The 13,723-nt window shown below is 37.4% G+C and overlaps 1 protein-coding gene across 7 annotated transcripts; it reads right to left on the reverse strand.

Annotated features, from left to right (window-relative positions):
- Positions 1–1,722: 1,722 nt before the first annotated feature.
- Positions 1,723–12,590, reverse strand: ASNSD1 (asparagine synthetase domain containing 1). Of its 7 annotated transcripts, XM_020993602.2 has the most exons (7): positions 12,287–12,590; positions 12,096–12,184; positions 9,074–9,127; positions 7,029–7,104; positions 4,903–6,456; positions 3,997–4,178; positions 1,723–2,066 (listed from the first exon to the last, which is right to left on the reverse strand). In XM_020993602.2, the coding sequence occupies exons 5-7, from the start codon at positions 6,364–6,366 to the stop codon at positions 1,811–1,813; spliced, it is 1,902 nt and encodes a 633-aa protein (XP_020849261.1). In that variant the 5' UTR covers positions 6,367–6,456; positions 7,029–7,104; positions 9,074–9,127; positions 12,096–12,184; positions 12,287–12,590; the 3' UTR covers positions 1,723–1,810. The 7 variants fall into 7 exon arrangements, with proteins under 7 accessions (XP_020849261.1, XP_020849259.1, XP_078003063.1 ...); XM_020993600.2 differs by lacking the exon at positions 12,096–12,184; XM_078146937.1 differs by lacking the exon at positions 7,029–7,104.
- Positions 12,591–13,723: the final 1,133 nt, after the last annotated feature.

The raw sequence follows: 13,723 nt of genomic DNA on the forward strand, positions 1-13,723 counted from the left end.
CTTGAGACCTAGGCAACATAGTGACTCCTCCCCTATAGACCCAGATGCTTACTTTTAAAACTGTGGAGAATAGGAGAGCTAATATTACATGTCCTAAGCTTAAATCACGTTGTCCTTCATTTTTACTCAGTAACTGAAAATAAATTCCAGTTGCCAACTCAAAAATGTTAGAAAGTATTCCTTGTATTTTTATGAATTGCCCAGTCAAAAGATTTTGCCTGACTTTCCATACATAGACAATGGAAGGGCAATTCAAACAAAGTGGTTTAACTAAGGTACAATAATTACTACATGTAAATGCCCTGTTTTAGGAAAAGGCAGATAGGTGGCACAGTGGATAGAACTCAGGGCCTGGTGTCAGGAATACCTGAGTACAAATCCGACCTCACACAATTACTAGCTGTGTGGCCCTGGGCAAATCACTAAACCCTGTTTGCCTCAGTTTCCTCATCTGTAAATGAGCTGAAGGAAATGTCAAACCACTTCAGTATCTTTGCCAAGAACACCACAAATGGGGTCATGAAGAGTTATGAAACAACTGAACAAGTAAATACCCTGTTTTATGGAAACTCACAGGCCTGAAAACTTTTTACAAATTTGGGATTACATTGAGATTCTTTCACCATGTTTGGTAGTCACTAACACCTCCACTTAATTTGTCCAGAGAACCTAGTCTTAAAACTTGTTGACCTGTCTTGAAACCAAGTTAAGCACTGGCAGCAGATTAATCGTTTTAGGGATTAAAGGCAACAAGGCAATGTGAGAACTTCTACCAGCTCAGTCTTTTGCTTTTATTCAAATAGCTCAGGAGTAGCTCTTGTACTGAAAGAGGGTAATATTTACTCAAGTCAAATCTTTATTAAGCTCCTACTACCTAGAGATTGGTCCTGTGATTTCAGTCAACATTGAGAAGTTATGTGCCTCACCTGGGATCAAGTAGCCACTATGTGGCAATGCAGGATTTAAACCGTGTTTTCTGAAATGTTCCTTACACTTTTTAAGAAACCTAGAATTTAATCTTAATCAGAGATATAACTTCCTCAGAATAAGTGGGGTTTTGTTCCTGGGGCATTAAAAATCTGTGATCCTGCTGAGAACACTTTCAGTCCTTCAACAGCCTGAACAACTTAGCTTAGCACCTAGTTAGAAGTAAGAAAATAGAACAGGAGGCTACCAGATGACATATTCCTCCCCAAATCTTTTTTTTTTAAGGCAATTGGGGTTAAGTGTCTTGACTAGTGTCATGCAGCTAATGAGTGTTAAGTGTCTGAGGCCAAATTTGGACACAGGTCCTCCTGACTTCAGGGCCGGTGCTCTATCCACTGCGCCACCTAGCTGCTTCCCCCCCCCCCCGCCCCCAAATCTTTAAGAGCATTTTGTGCAACTCAATCCAGGTACAAAATTCTTAGTTACAATTCTGATCTTTAAGCAAATGGCTAAGGTATTGATTTCATGGGTTACTTGACTTAAATACCTTCAATCACAAGTGAGGTTTTTAGGATGCACTCAAGTGTTTCAAGATTCACATTATGCTACCTATGTTTCAGTGGATGCAGCAAATATGGATTCAAAAGTCTGTTAACATCACTGTCAGATTAAAATATCAAAGTTGTACTTTCAAGTGTACTTTTTAAAAAAGCAGCAATTTCTGTTAGTATTAAGCAACTGGTTTGTAAGTTAAGGAAAACAGTCAAATGTGTTTTAAATTGATTAACTACAACACACAATAGAAAAATATTTTATTTTATGTAATAATTCAATAAATGTTGTAATGTATACACTAATACTGAAGAGCCTATTCAACAAGATGTCATTCTGAGGATAACACTTGGAGTCGACTACATTTATCAGAGGCCTTTTCATGGCTATTTTCCATTTTTGCGATTTTAGATCCAAACTGCATGGCTCTTTTTGGCAGAACACTGGAAGCTGTAAGACCAAGTTCTAATGCTGCAAGGCGCAGAATCAATTTCTCACCAACTCCACGGGGCAAAGTCAAGTCTGCTTTTTCCAAAATCGACAGAGAATTTAGAAAGGAGACGACATTTTCATCAAGGAAAGGAAACCTAAATTGAAAATAAAATTTTTATGAAAACAGGTTGAAAAACAAGTCCATCTGTGTTCATTACAGTGTTTGTTTTTGGTTTTTTTAGGCAATTGGGGTTAAGTGACTTGCCCAGGGTCACACAGCTAGTAAGTGTCAAGTGTTTGGTCTGAGGCCACATTTGAACTCGGGTCCTCCTGACTTCAGGGCCGGTGCTCTATCCATCATTACTGTTTTAATACAGTTATTTAACACATGCAATTCTAGCTGAAAATTGAACTTTGAAGGTACTACTTCTAGCAATGTAATTGTGAAAACTCTTCTGGTTATGGAATAAATGAATACAAAATACAAGTTAATCAAGGTAAAAAGACATATTTCTCAATTATCTGTCACACAACAAAGAACAGCTTTAAACTGTCAAATAAATATCTCTAGGATTTACTTAAAAAGAAATATGAACATAAGGAATATTTTTGTCTTTTGTATCACTTCCAAACCACAGAAATAAAGGTTGTGGGGCATGAAAAATAAGGTATCAAGAAGTCAAATCCTTTATGTTTCAAAGTAGTAATCATATTTAATTATATTCAAATTTTAAGAGTCACTGAGATAGTATGACAAATCAAGTATTATTTTGAGGGTCAAATATTAGGTTATTAATAACATTAGCAATAATCTCCAACTTCAGACTTGTCTCAGCTGTTTTCACTTCCTCCTTTTCTGGCTCTGCTAATCTTTTACTTACCAATAATTATTAGCCTGTTTACTACTTTAAAGTACTACTGACCAGTCCTTATCACCCCTCAAAAACAAATATTACTATAACACAAATGGTAAGTGCCAAATAATGTTTCTGTTATATATTAGAGTGATTCCTCATTAACAAAAGCTGGCCAAAAAAGCATATAACATAGTACTTTTTGATATGAAGAATTGTAAATAACAATAAATTACTTTTGCTGTGGTTCAATTACCAAGACATATAGTAAACTAGCCTCTTTACTTATATTAAAATGTAATAGTATTTATTAACAGGATTATGATCTGTATAATGGTAACATAGTATAATTCCTAAGAACTTTCCTAATGTATTTTTTCTGAGCGTAAAATAATGTTTTATATATAATAATTCAGGTCTTTTAAAATTTGTTTTAACTAAAGGAAATAAATTTCCTCTCCCTCAACTAAACAGGCACATTTAGGATATAAATTCATAGAATATCAATGACAAAGCAAATGGTTGTTAACAGTACAGGCTTTGAAAATTTACTTTGTAAATTTTAAATATATGTAACAAATAACTGGGCAAAATAAAAGGCCAAAATTAGTGATATAATATGCACATTTAACTATTTTAGAGACTTATTTCATTGTCTGTGTCTTTCTTTACATGCTGCCTCCAGAAACAGTTATACATAAAAAACCTTAGAGCAGGTACACAAGATTATACATTTGAAAACATTTTGTGTTCTTTGGAGGTTATTTGTAATATAAGTCCAAGATGGTATCATTAATATTTCTATTTATGTTATCACCCTTAAAGAGAAAAAAACAGGGGCAGCTAGGTGATACAGGGATAGAGCGCTGGCCCTGGATTCAGGAGGACCTGAGTTCAAATCTGGCCATAGACACATAACACTTACTAGCTGTGTGACCCTGGGCAAGTCACTTAACCCCACTGCCCAGAAAAAACAAAAACAAAAAACCAACCAAACAAAAAAAACCCCAAACAAACCCTAAAAGGCCCAGCTTAGGTAGTATAAAGTGCCCTGGACTGGAAGTTGGTAAACCCACATACTCCCACTAACTTGCTGTGTGACCTTAATCAAGCCATTACTTTCTACTTTGTTCATCTGTAAGAGAAAAGTGGATTATATTATCTTTAACAGTTTTTAATTGAGAATCCTTTTCTAACCTTCTCCTCACCAAAACCACATCACTTGGATTACCTTGCTTCTTTTCCATGATCGCCAATAACCCTGTCATCACGGCCAAGATTTCTAGAAGAAATTCGACCCAATTCCATTTCTAGTTCTTTATTCAATCCCTCTAGACCGTGTGTCTTGAAGCGAACACGATGACGAGAATATCCTGCAAGCTGTTCATCTGCACCAATCCCAGTAAGAACTACCTATAGAAGTTTGAATAAGTTAATTTTTTTTTAATACAAGGATAAGTAAAATAAGACTATAAGGGAAAGCCATAATAAAACTACAGCAGAAAGGAAAACATTTCCAAATAAAAGAATTCATAAATCACAAAGGCATAAAATTTTTTTAGATATACTAAAAAAGATTTATGTATCATGCTGACCTACAATTTAAGCATGCCATTGTTTTTTATGTTAAAAAGCTGTTCTAAAATAAGCTAGTAAGTGAATTAAATTTTCATTCAATAAACATTTATTATATGTCTGCTATATATGTTTCTAGCCTTGGCATATTAATAATTTAGGAATAAAGTTCTCCCTTCATAAAAACTTCTTTTTTTTTTTTTTGGTTAGGCAACAGGGTTAAGTGACTTGCCCAGGGTCACACAGCTAGTAAGTGTTATGTGTCTGAGGCCCGATTTGACTCAGGTCCTCCTGAATCCAGGGCTGGTGCTCTATCTGCTGCACCACCTAGCTACCCCTATAAAAACTTTTAAAGCAAATGTATGTTTTATGATGGAGAACATCAGAATTTTTCCATTATACAAACTGGCTACCATTCACTGGTACTAAATATATTGGCCAAAGATTTATCTAGGTTATTTCTCTAACAATTTGATGATGCAATTATCTGCTCACCATTTACTAACCTGTTATCTATAGTAAGACTAAGAAATTATTATGATTTAAAAAACTTATTCCATACCTTTGCAGCACTTTGGTATGGTTTCATTTCATCCTCCTTCATAACATAGCCAACTCCTCTAGAAGCAAACCAGACTGCACAACCAATGCTGTCATCCAAAACTGTATCCAAGGGTTGAACTAACTGGCTTATCTGGTGGTTTCTCATTCTCTGCAATTCTTCCAGGGAAACATTAATTTCAACAAAATTCCAGATTCTTAAAGGGTTTATAGCTTTTAATTCTTTTAGTCCTGCTCTGCCAGTGAGTCGGTCTGGCACATTAAAATTCTGGTCCTTAATATTATCAGTTGTGGCAGCAAGTCCTTTAGTGTTTTCCTCAGAAGATGTTTCAAGATGTTTTTTAGGTTGACCACTTTTTTTTGTGAAAGTAGCATGCCCAGTCCGTACTTTAGTCATAAAAGCTACATTAAGAAGATCAATTGGTTCATCAAAAGGAACATGTCGATCAGCAAGGTTTGCAATAACCATGGAATCAATGCCACCAGAAAAAAGTATTGCAATATTTGCCTTCCTAGTAGAGGCTTTAGAAAGGTCATCATTTAGGAACAGAATTTCACTTCTAGATAAACATAAAACCCGTGTCTTTACTGCTTCACTTAAGACATGAATTAACTGATGAACTGCTTTCTTCATGTGCTTATCTTTGAGAAAAACCTGAAGATTTTCTATAGTAGCTGGGATATGGGAACTATGATCAGATTCAAATGAACCTTGTGGCAACTTTGTATTTAATGGAACAACAGGTGTCTTAAGACAAAGTCTGGCTTCATTTATCTCAATAGATACAAATTTTGGCAAATCATCTAAAATCTGATTAAGATTCTTGTCAACTTCCTCTGCTGTATTCTCTTTAGAAATGTATTTCCAAGGATACAATTTTAAAACTATGTGTTTGGAAATGGCAGAGGATTTGAGATCAATTCTGAAAATTCCACACACTGGAACTTCTTGCCACTGGTTTACTATTCCAGCAGCTTCAGTACCCACTGAAGCAAGGCAGAAACTCTTCCCTGTGTTACTAAAATGCCAAAGTAAGCTACGACGACCAAAATAATCCCTACCAAACCACACACAATGACTAGAGGCCTGGTAATAAATAAAAGCCCATGGACCATGGATGCTTGAAAAAAGTGACATAATTTCAGATTCATTATTAAATGAGGAAAGATGATTAAACATAATTTGAGTATCATTCTCTTTAGCTCCTACATATACTCCACCAAAGATTTCTCCGTTCCAAAGGAATACATTGCCTCTTTCATCTTCAATAGGCTGGGGAGTCAAAAGGCCTCTTAAGTGAAGGACATGACCAGAAAACAAACAATGATAATCAGTATCAGTCTTTAACACCTGTTGACTACTGTTGGGTCCTCGTCGTTGAAGATTATGGAGCAGATTCTTATGCAAAAAATCATACCCACCATGTTCAATAGATAAAGTGACTGAACAACAAATGCCACACATTATGTGCAATTTAGCAAACTTATTTCTTGATTTTGCTTTTTTCTGTATTTTCTATTTCCTGGTGGATTTTTTTCAACTCATCTAATGTGTCTGTGGAAAAAAACAGGAAATATTAAATTAAGTAAATCTTTTAGACACCTATTAACTTATAATGCAGGTAGTCCAACTAAACCAGTTCTACAGAATGAGACACCCTGTTAGTACACAAGAATACCAATCATTCTATTTGTTTTATTATGTTTAAAGTACAGGATAAAAACTGCCTGGGTAGAAGGCAAGCTAGTATAATTTTGTGGTCCTCCATATTTCTGAAGGTTTAATTCAAAGATAAAACAACCTCATTTAACTGAAATGCACATGACTAATTCTTTACTACTATATAGTAATTTAAGACTGAGTAATTTAAGACTATCGATTTATAGAAAGGGACCTCAGAGACCATCTAGTCCACTGGGGAAATTGAGAACTCAGAAGGAAATGTGACCAAGGTCATATAATTATATGCATCAGAGGGAGAATTTGAAGCCAGGTCCTCTGACTTAAGAGCCTACATATCTAATATGACTTTTTTTACATGTTAGTAAAAAAAAATCAATTATCTTTTTTTCCCTGGAAGTCTACATAAATATGAATAATAAATATATAACAGAAAAAAAACTCACTTTTACTTTCAGAGAGCATTTCTGTTCTGTCTGCAAGAAAGAATATGTTGCTGTTTGGCTGCTGCTTATAAACTTTCTGCAAAAAATAAAACAAAACATTTTAGGCATATATCAAGATTTGATACATTATGTAGCAAACTTTTTTTAAAACATTTGCAATCACTGAATGACAACTTCTAAAATCTACTTAAAAACTAACCATACATGGTTATATTGGCAGTTACCAACTACCAGCAACTAATAAGCTCTAAAATGGTTTTGTTTTGGGGCAGCTAGGCGGCACAGTGGATAGAGCACTGGCCCTGAAGTCAGAAGGACCTGAGTTCAAATCCAGCCTCGGACCAAACTCTTGACACTCACTAGCTGTGTAACCCCAGCTGCCCAAAATAAATAAATAAATTAAAAAAAGAAAAGTGGTTTTGTTTTGTCTGAATCAACAATTTCATTGGTGTAAGAAGCTCTTGCTCAGCAACTTAAGTCTTAGAAAGCTGCTTGGGAAATTTATAGATAAGTGCCTTGCTTAGTGCAATACCGCCAATATGTGTTGGTCAGGACTTGAATGCCAGCCTTTCTGACTCAGAGACTAGCTCTCTATCCACTATGCCACATTGACTTGCATGGTTTCTAAAATATTCAAATGTGTTATTTTGCCAAAACTAATAACAAGCAGTTTGTATGCTTACTGACTGCACTAAATGGACAAGTGAAGCTTGTGAAAGATTTATAAAAATCGTTTTGTGTCATGCAATTTATTCTTTTTTTATTCACCAACCATACCTATTTCACTTAAATAAGTATTTCTATCTGTTCTCAATGTAATTTAAAATGAAGTATACTGTACTTGTGAAGCAAGATAGTAAAGACAACATGAAGTAGAAAGGGTACTATAGGCTCTTAAGTCAGAGGACCTCGCTTCAAATTCTCCCTCTGATGCATGTAACTATATGACCTTGGTCACATTTCCTTCTGAGTTCTCAATTTCCCCAATGTAAAATAAGGGGGTGGACTAGATGGTCTCTGAGGTCCCTTTCTATAAATCAATAGTCTTAAATTACTCAGATATAAAACAGGAACTTATTGCTTAAGAATATAAAAGATAAGGAAACATAACAGAATTGAACAAAGGAAAGGCACTATAAACTACAAACATAATTAAAAAGCCAGAACAGTGAATTTTGCATATATCATAGATACAGCTGTGGTTTTGGTAATATATGAACTAGAAAGGAATAGAAATCTTGCACTTTTCAGATCCAAGCCAGGTTCTGTTATGATATTGTGGCAAAGCCTGCCTAATGGGACTACAGCAATGTCTTTAAGATCAATACTGATCCCACAGGGCCAAGGCTGGAGTACTAAAAGAGGCATCTGGAAGGAAATGGCTACTGGCTTTACACAGTGAATCAGAGGGCTAGAAGTATCTGCTAAAGGTTATCTGGCTCACTTACCCCACAGATTTATTAAATACTATCATGCCCAAAGAGATGGGGTTAGAGTTTGTTTCTAGGAGGAAAGATTGGATTCTATTTTATGTGAAGAATTTCCACCATCTTGCTTAGTAGCATACTTCATCACTAAAGTGGAAGCCCATCACTAACAGTCCAATTATTCTCTTTTCCAGATTAAGCAATCCCAGTGGATGTGAGAAGGGGACAGGTAGCAAAAGTATATAAAGGATCATGGTGCTGGCAAATCATTTACTGAAGTAGGTGATTAAGATTCTAGGAAACTTTTAAAGAATCTAGGTTTTGAATTATTTAGTTAAATTACAAACACATAAGGAAATTTTGTGGCATGATGGACTTGAAGTCAGGAAAATCTGAGTCTGAATTCTGTCTTTGCTATTTAACAGTTGTGACATTAGGTCAATCATTTAACTTGAATCTTAGTTTCCTCATGTGTAAAATGGGAATAATACCTGTACCTACTCCACAAGGTTGTAAAGCTAAAATGAGATGCAGAAGACTGCTCTTCAAACGTTAAAAGTGTTACATCAGTTATTATCATATGCCCTACTGGGCAAAATTAATTTGGTGATTACTTACTCTGTTTTTCTTCAAGTTGGAAAGTTCATCCACGACAACTTTTTGTTCTTTAATCTATTAAAAATAAGATTGAAACAGACATTTTCAAGTGTCTTTTGAGAAGATTTTCTATGTGATAAGGTGGCTGGCATCATCTTAACATTAGGAACACATGACAATGTCTATAATGGAGGCTGATAATATCTAAAAAATAGTCTACTAAGAACTCATGTAATTTTTCTGGAAAACAATCTGACAATACTCAATAAGGTCTTTTGACTCAGTCATTTACTACTGTAAATACATCCCAAGGAAATAATTAAAAAGAACCACTTGTAACTGATGTTTATCACTGAACTACACAAAAGAACAAAAACACATGCTTAAACAGACTGGCACATTATAAGAATCAGAAGGTACTATTGTATATATGTTCCAATAGTTCATGGATTTGTGATGTTGTCCACAAGAGCACTACCTCTCTCTATCAATGGAGAGTGTAATCCCTCCATGATGTAGCAGACGGTTCTTGAAAGTTCTTGTGACTGAAAATTTCATCACCTTGCAGCCAACCCAAAGACATGTTTCTCCAGTTTGGTCTGAGGACAGACTTACAGATCACTGGGTCTATTCTAAAAGCCTTTCAGCTTGACAAGACCATCAGAGCTTGCATTCTGCTGCACAGCCCAGGATCATCTCCTCCCCCACCACAATGGGCAGTTCAGAAGATGTTTGTACATATAAAATTAGTTTTTAATATAAACTTTCTTAAACACAGATAAAAAAGGTAATAACTTAAGGTTCTAATTCATTTCCTCTTGATGCTGGACAGAATTGGGGAGCTGAACACCTAAATGAAGTATGGAGGTGGCATGGTGGATATACAGTTATTCTGGGAAGTAGGAAAAAAAGTACTTGTATGACTGTATGTGAATCCCTACAAGTTGGCCAGGAGACTGTCATTAGTGGTGGGGACTGGGGTGTGGTAATAGCCACACAGATTACCACCACAGTTAAACAAATGATTTGGATTAGGTAACATCTAAGACAGCTGCCAACTCTAAAGAATTTGTTGATTACAGTAGCAAATTGCTGTATTGGAAAGAACACTAGACTTAGTAATCAGAAAAAATCCAGCTTCTATCCTGGCTTTGCCACTTAATAGCTGTGTGTCCATAGGCAAGTCACAACTTCTATGACCATCTAATTCCCTACATGTGAAATGGGAATACGAGTATTTGTAATACTTCATAGGGTTATGAGACAAATGTGAGACAAATTTTTAAATGGTATATATGTGAGCTTATTTTATATTCTGCCAACATAAGAGTGCACAGTGTCACCAGCACCACCCTTCCCAAGCTAACAAATACTTTACTTCCCTTTGAATAGCCTTACTTGTAAAGACTGATTAGTATATTATATTCCCTTTAGGCCTAATAGTGATTTGACTCTTGCCTTATCACTAAATCTCATAATGAATTAGCCATGAAATGTCTTATACAAATATCCAAGAACAAAGCCAAAGTCACAACTGTCATAAAGATAATGAATTACAGTTGCACAATAATAAAAACAGCTCACCATTATAGTTTTTTAAGGTTTAAAAAGTGTATCCCTAATAACAAACCTGTGAGAATGGTGGTGCGATATTAACATCCCCATTCTACAAAAAAGGAAAATTTCCCTGAGGGAATCAAATTGACTAGGATAATGATAGCTAACATTATATAATACCTTAAGACTGGTGAACACTTTGCATACGGTATTAAATTTGATCTTTCCAATAACCTTGTGGGATGGATTCTATTATTCACTCTTTATTACAGGTGTGTTATGTTCCGTTCAGAAATTAAGTGATTTACCCAGGGTCAAAACAATTTCTGAGTCAGGGATTCAAACCTTGGTCTTTCTCTATGTCCACTGATTATGCTCCTTAAGGGCAAGGAGTATCTTTTGCTCTTTTTATGTCCCTAGTGCTTCACATTATGCCTGGCACATAGTAGGTGTTTTTTGTTTACTGACTGACTAATCTAAGTCCAGCATTACCCCAATGCAGCTGTCAGATTCAAAATTCAGACCTAGATGAACTTGTCAAAGGGGTATTTGGAGTCATGGGCCAGAGGTCTAAATTCCAATTCTCTGATCATGACCAACTCACTTTAATAGGCTGGGCTTCAAATTCCTCAGATCTAATAATAATAATAATAGCTAACACCTATATAACCCTTACTGCATGCTAGGCACTGTGCAAAGCACTTCACAACTGTATTTCATTTGATCTTCATTAACAACCCTGGGAGGTGAGTGTTATTATCCCTATTTTTAAATGAGGAAACTACAGGGAACAGAGATTAAGTGACTTGCCCAGGGTCATACAGCTATTAAGTGTCTAAGGCTGTTTTTGAACTCAGGTCTTGCTAACTCCAGGGCCCTATCCACTGAACCACCTAGCTGCCCTAGAAAATAAGGGTAGTAGACAAATTGATCTTCAAGGTGCTTTATAGCTGTAAATACCAAGATTCCAATTCTGAGTAGAAAATCAGTGCTCTTTTCCTCACAACATTTCCTAAACCACAGAATTCTTTTCCATACACCTTTTTAGCTTGAAACGACGTGTCCCTTGAACTTTAAAGAGGGAGAAAAGTGTCACTGGGGCCTAGGGAACCTGCCTCAGGTGTTCTCCCTGTAACACCTTGGCCCCAAGGCCCACGAGGTGGCCTTCTCCCTGCTAAACAATACCATTGTAACCTCCCTCACTACCGACAATACATTCAGGACAAGTCCACGACCCAGAACTAGAATCGTGACATACACATGACGCTTAGCTCAATCCCACCTCACGGACCCTTCCAGTCACCCCGGCTCTTGCCCACACAACGCCCCAGGCCGCTGGACCCAGAGGGCTTACTAGCCCTTTAAAAAGGACCGGGCAGCAGAGAAGCCTTCCCGCGGATTGCTGCTGCCTCTCCACACACGGTCAAGTTCGGGGACGGAGGGGTGGGGAAGGAGCCCCAGGTGTACGTGTGTCGCCCACACTAACCACGCTTCCTCCCGGCACCATCGCAGGCGCACGAAGACCTTCCGGCTCCCAGGAGGCAGCTTCCGGCCGAGTGGGAGGCGCAGGGGAACCTGGGAAAGGGGCGCAGGGTAGGACATGTGAAGGCGCGGCTCACCCATAAACCCTCCCTTCGCCTGCAGGGGGCGCTCCCACCGTGATGTTCCCAGCCTTACCTTCGAGTTGAGTTCCTCCTTGTTTAGGGGAAGTTTAGCGGAAGTGGCGGGCTCGGTTCCATCCTCCCGGCGCGACCGCCTGCCTGGCATCCTTGCCCCAATGCCACAGTGAGAAGATGGACAGGACGGGGCGACTTGCAAGCACCGTCTCAAAACTTCGGCGCACTTCACCCTTTCCCTCCCCCCTACCCCTTTCTCTTTCTCTCAGAAGGACGCAGGGCACATAATCGATTTTGCACGGTTTGTCTGCTCATCGGAGCCGCTCACGGGGCCAGTGTTTCTACGCGTGCGCACTCGCTATTTCCTGGCGTGTCTGCGCATGCGCAGCCGCCTAAGTCGGCTCTGGGATTCTCAAAAGCGTCTGGCTGCAAGGCGGAAGTAATCCTCAGTCTCCTTGCCTCCGCCTTTCTTACAATATCCTTTATAATACATTGCCATCCTCTGTAAAAAATAACCTTGACATGTAAATTTACATGCTTGTTTGGAATTAACAAGGTCTCACCACGTGCCTGGCTTCATGCAAAGCACTGGGGATACAAATACAAACAATCCTCAAGTTTTCATCTTCCTTTGCTTTTGGAGGGTCCTTTGCCTAGAGATTTAACAGGCTTGGATACTCACATAAGCTATGAAATGGGGAAAAGGGAGGTTCAGTAACTTTTCTGCAACTTATGATCTGGAAGAGTTGCCTAGAGATTTAAAGGTTAAGTGATTTATCCAAGTTCACCCAGCCACTAGGTGTCAGCCGCACTTGAACCTATGTGGTCTGGAGGCCAGCTCTATCAATTACAGCACACTGCCTCTAAATCTCCTATATTATTTATTGTTATAAACTAATTTTTAGTTAAATTTTTTTTAATTAGCAAAGATTTGGTTTTTTCTCTCATTTCTTTTCCCACTAATGAAAAAGAAAACCATTGTGAAAAATATGCAGAGCTAAGCAAAGTAAATCTCCACATTGGCCATATCCTCCAAAAATACATATTTCATTTTGCATATCCATCTCTGTCGTGGTTTGTTGTTGCATTGATCAGAATTCTCTCCGTCTTTCAAAGTGGTTTTGCTCATTTTACTCTCAATCAGTTCATCTTCCCAGTTTTCTCAGAAACTATCAGTTTCCTTGTTTCTTATAGTACAGTAATATTCCACTGTATTTATGTACCATAGCTAATCCCAAAAGATAGCCCCACTTAGTTTCTAATTTTTTGCTACTACACAAAGAGCTCTTTAGATATGTTTTGTACAAATGGGTCCTTTTCTTCTTACTTTGAACCCTTTGAGGGTGTAGGCCTAATGGTGGTATCACATTGGATCAAAGAGTAAGCACAGTTTAGTGACTTGGAGCATAGTTTCAAAATTCCAGAGTAGCTAGACCAATTCTAAATTCCAGTGAATTAGTGTGCTTGTTTTGCTGCAGTCCTTCAAACAATCATCAGT

Source organism: Phascolarctos cinereus, unplaced genomic scaffold (genome assembly GCF_003287225.1).
Source record: "Phascolarctos cinereus isolate Bilbo 61053 unplaced genomic scaffold, phaCin_HiC Scaffold_726;HRSCAF=1367, whole genome shotgun sequence".
NCBI lineage: Eukaryota > Metazoa > Chordata > Mammalia > Diprotodontia > Phascolarctidae > Phascolarctos > Phascolarctos cinereus.

Coding starts and splice junctions, on each gene's coding strand:
- ASNSD1 (XM_078146935.1), bottom strand. CDS start 6,366: ATGTGTGGCATTTGTTGTTCAGTCACTTTATCTATTGAACATGGTGGG. Junction 4,179..4,902: donor CATACCAAAGTGCTGCAAAG/GTATGGAATAAG, acceptor AAACTTCTATAG/GTAGTTCTTACTGGGATTGG. Junction 2,067..3,996: donor GATCATGGAAAAGAAGCAAG/GTAATCCAAGTG, acceptor TTTTCAATTTAG/GTTTCCTTTCCTTGATGAAA.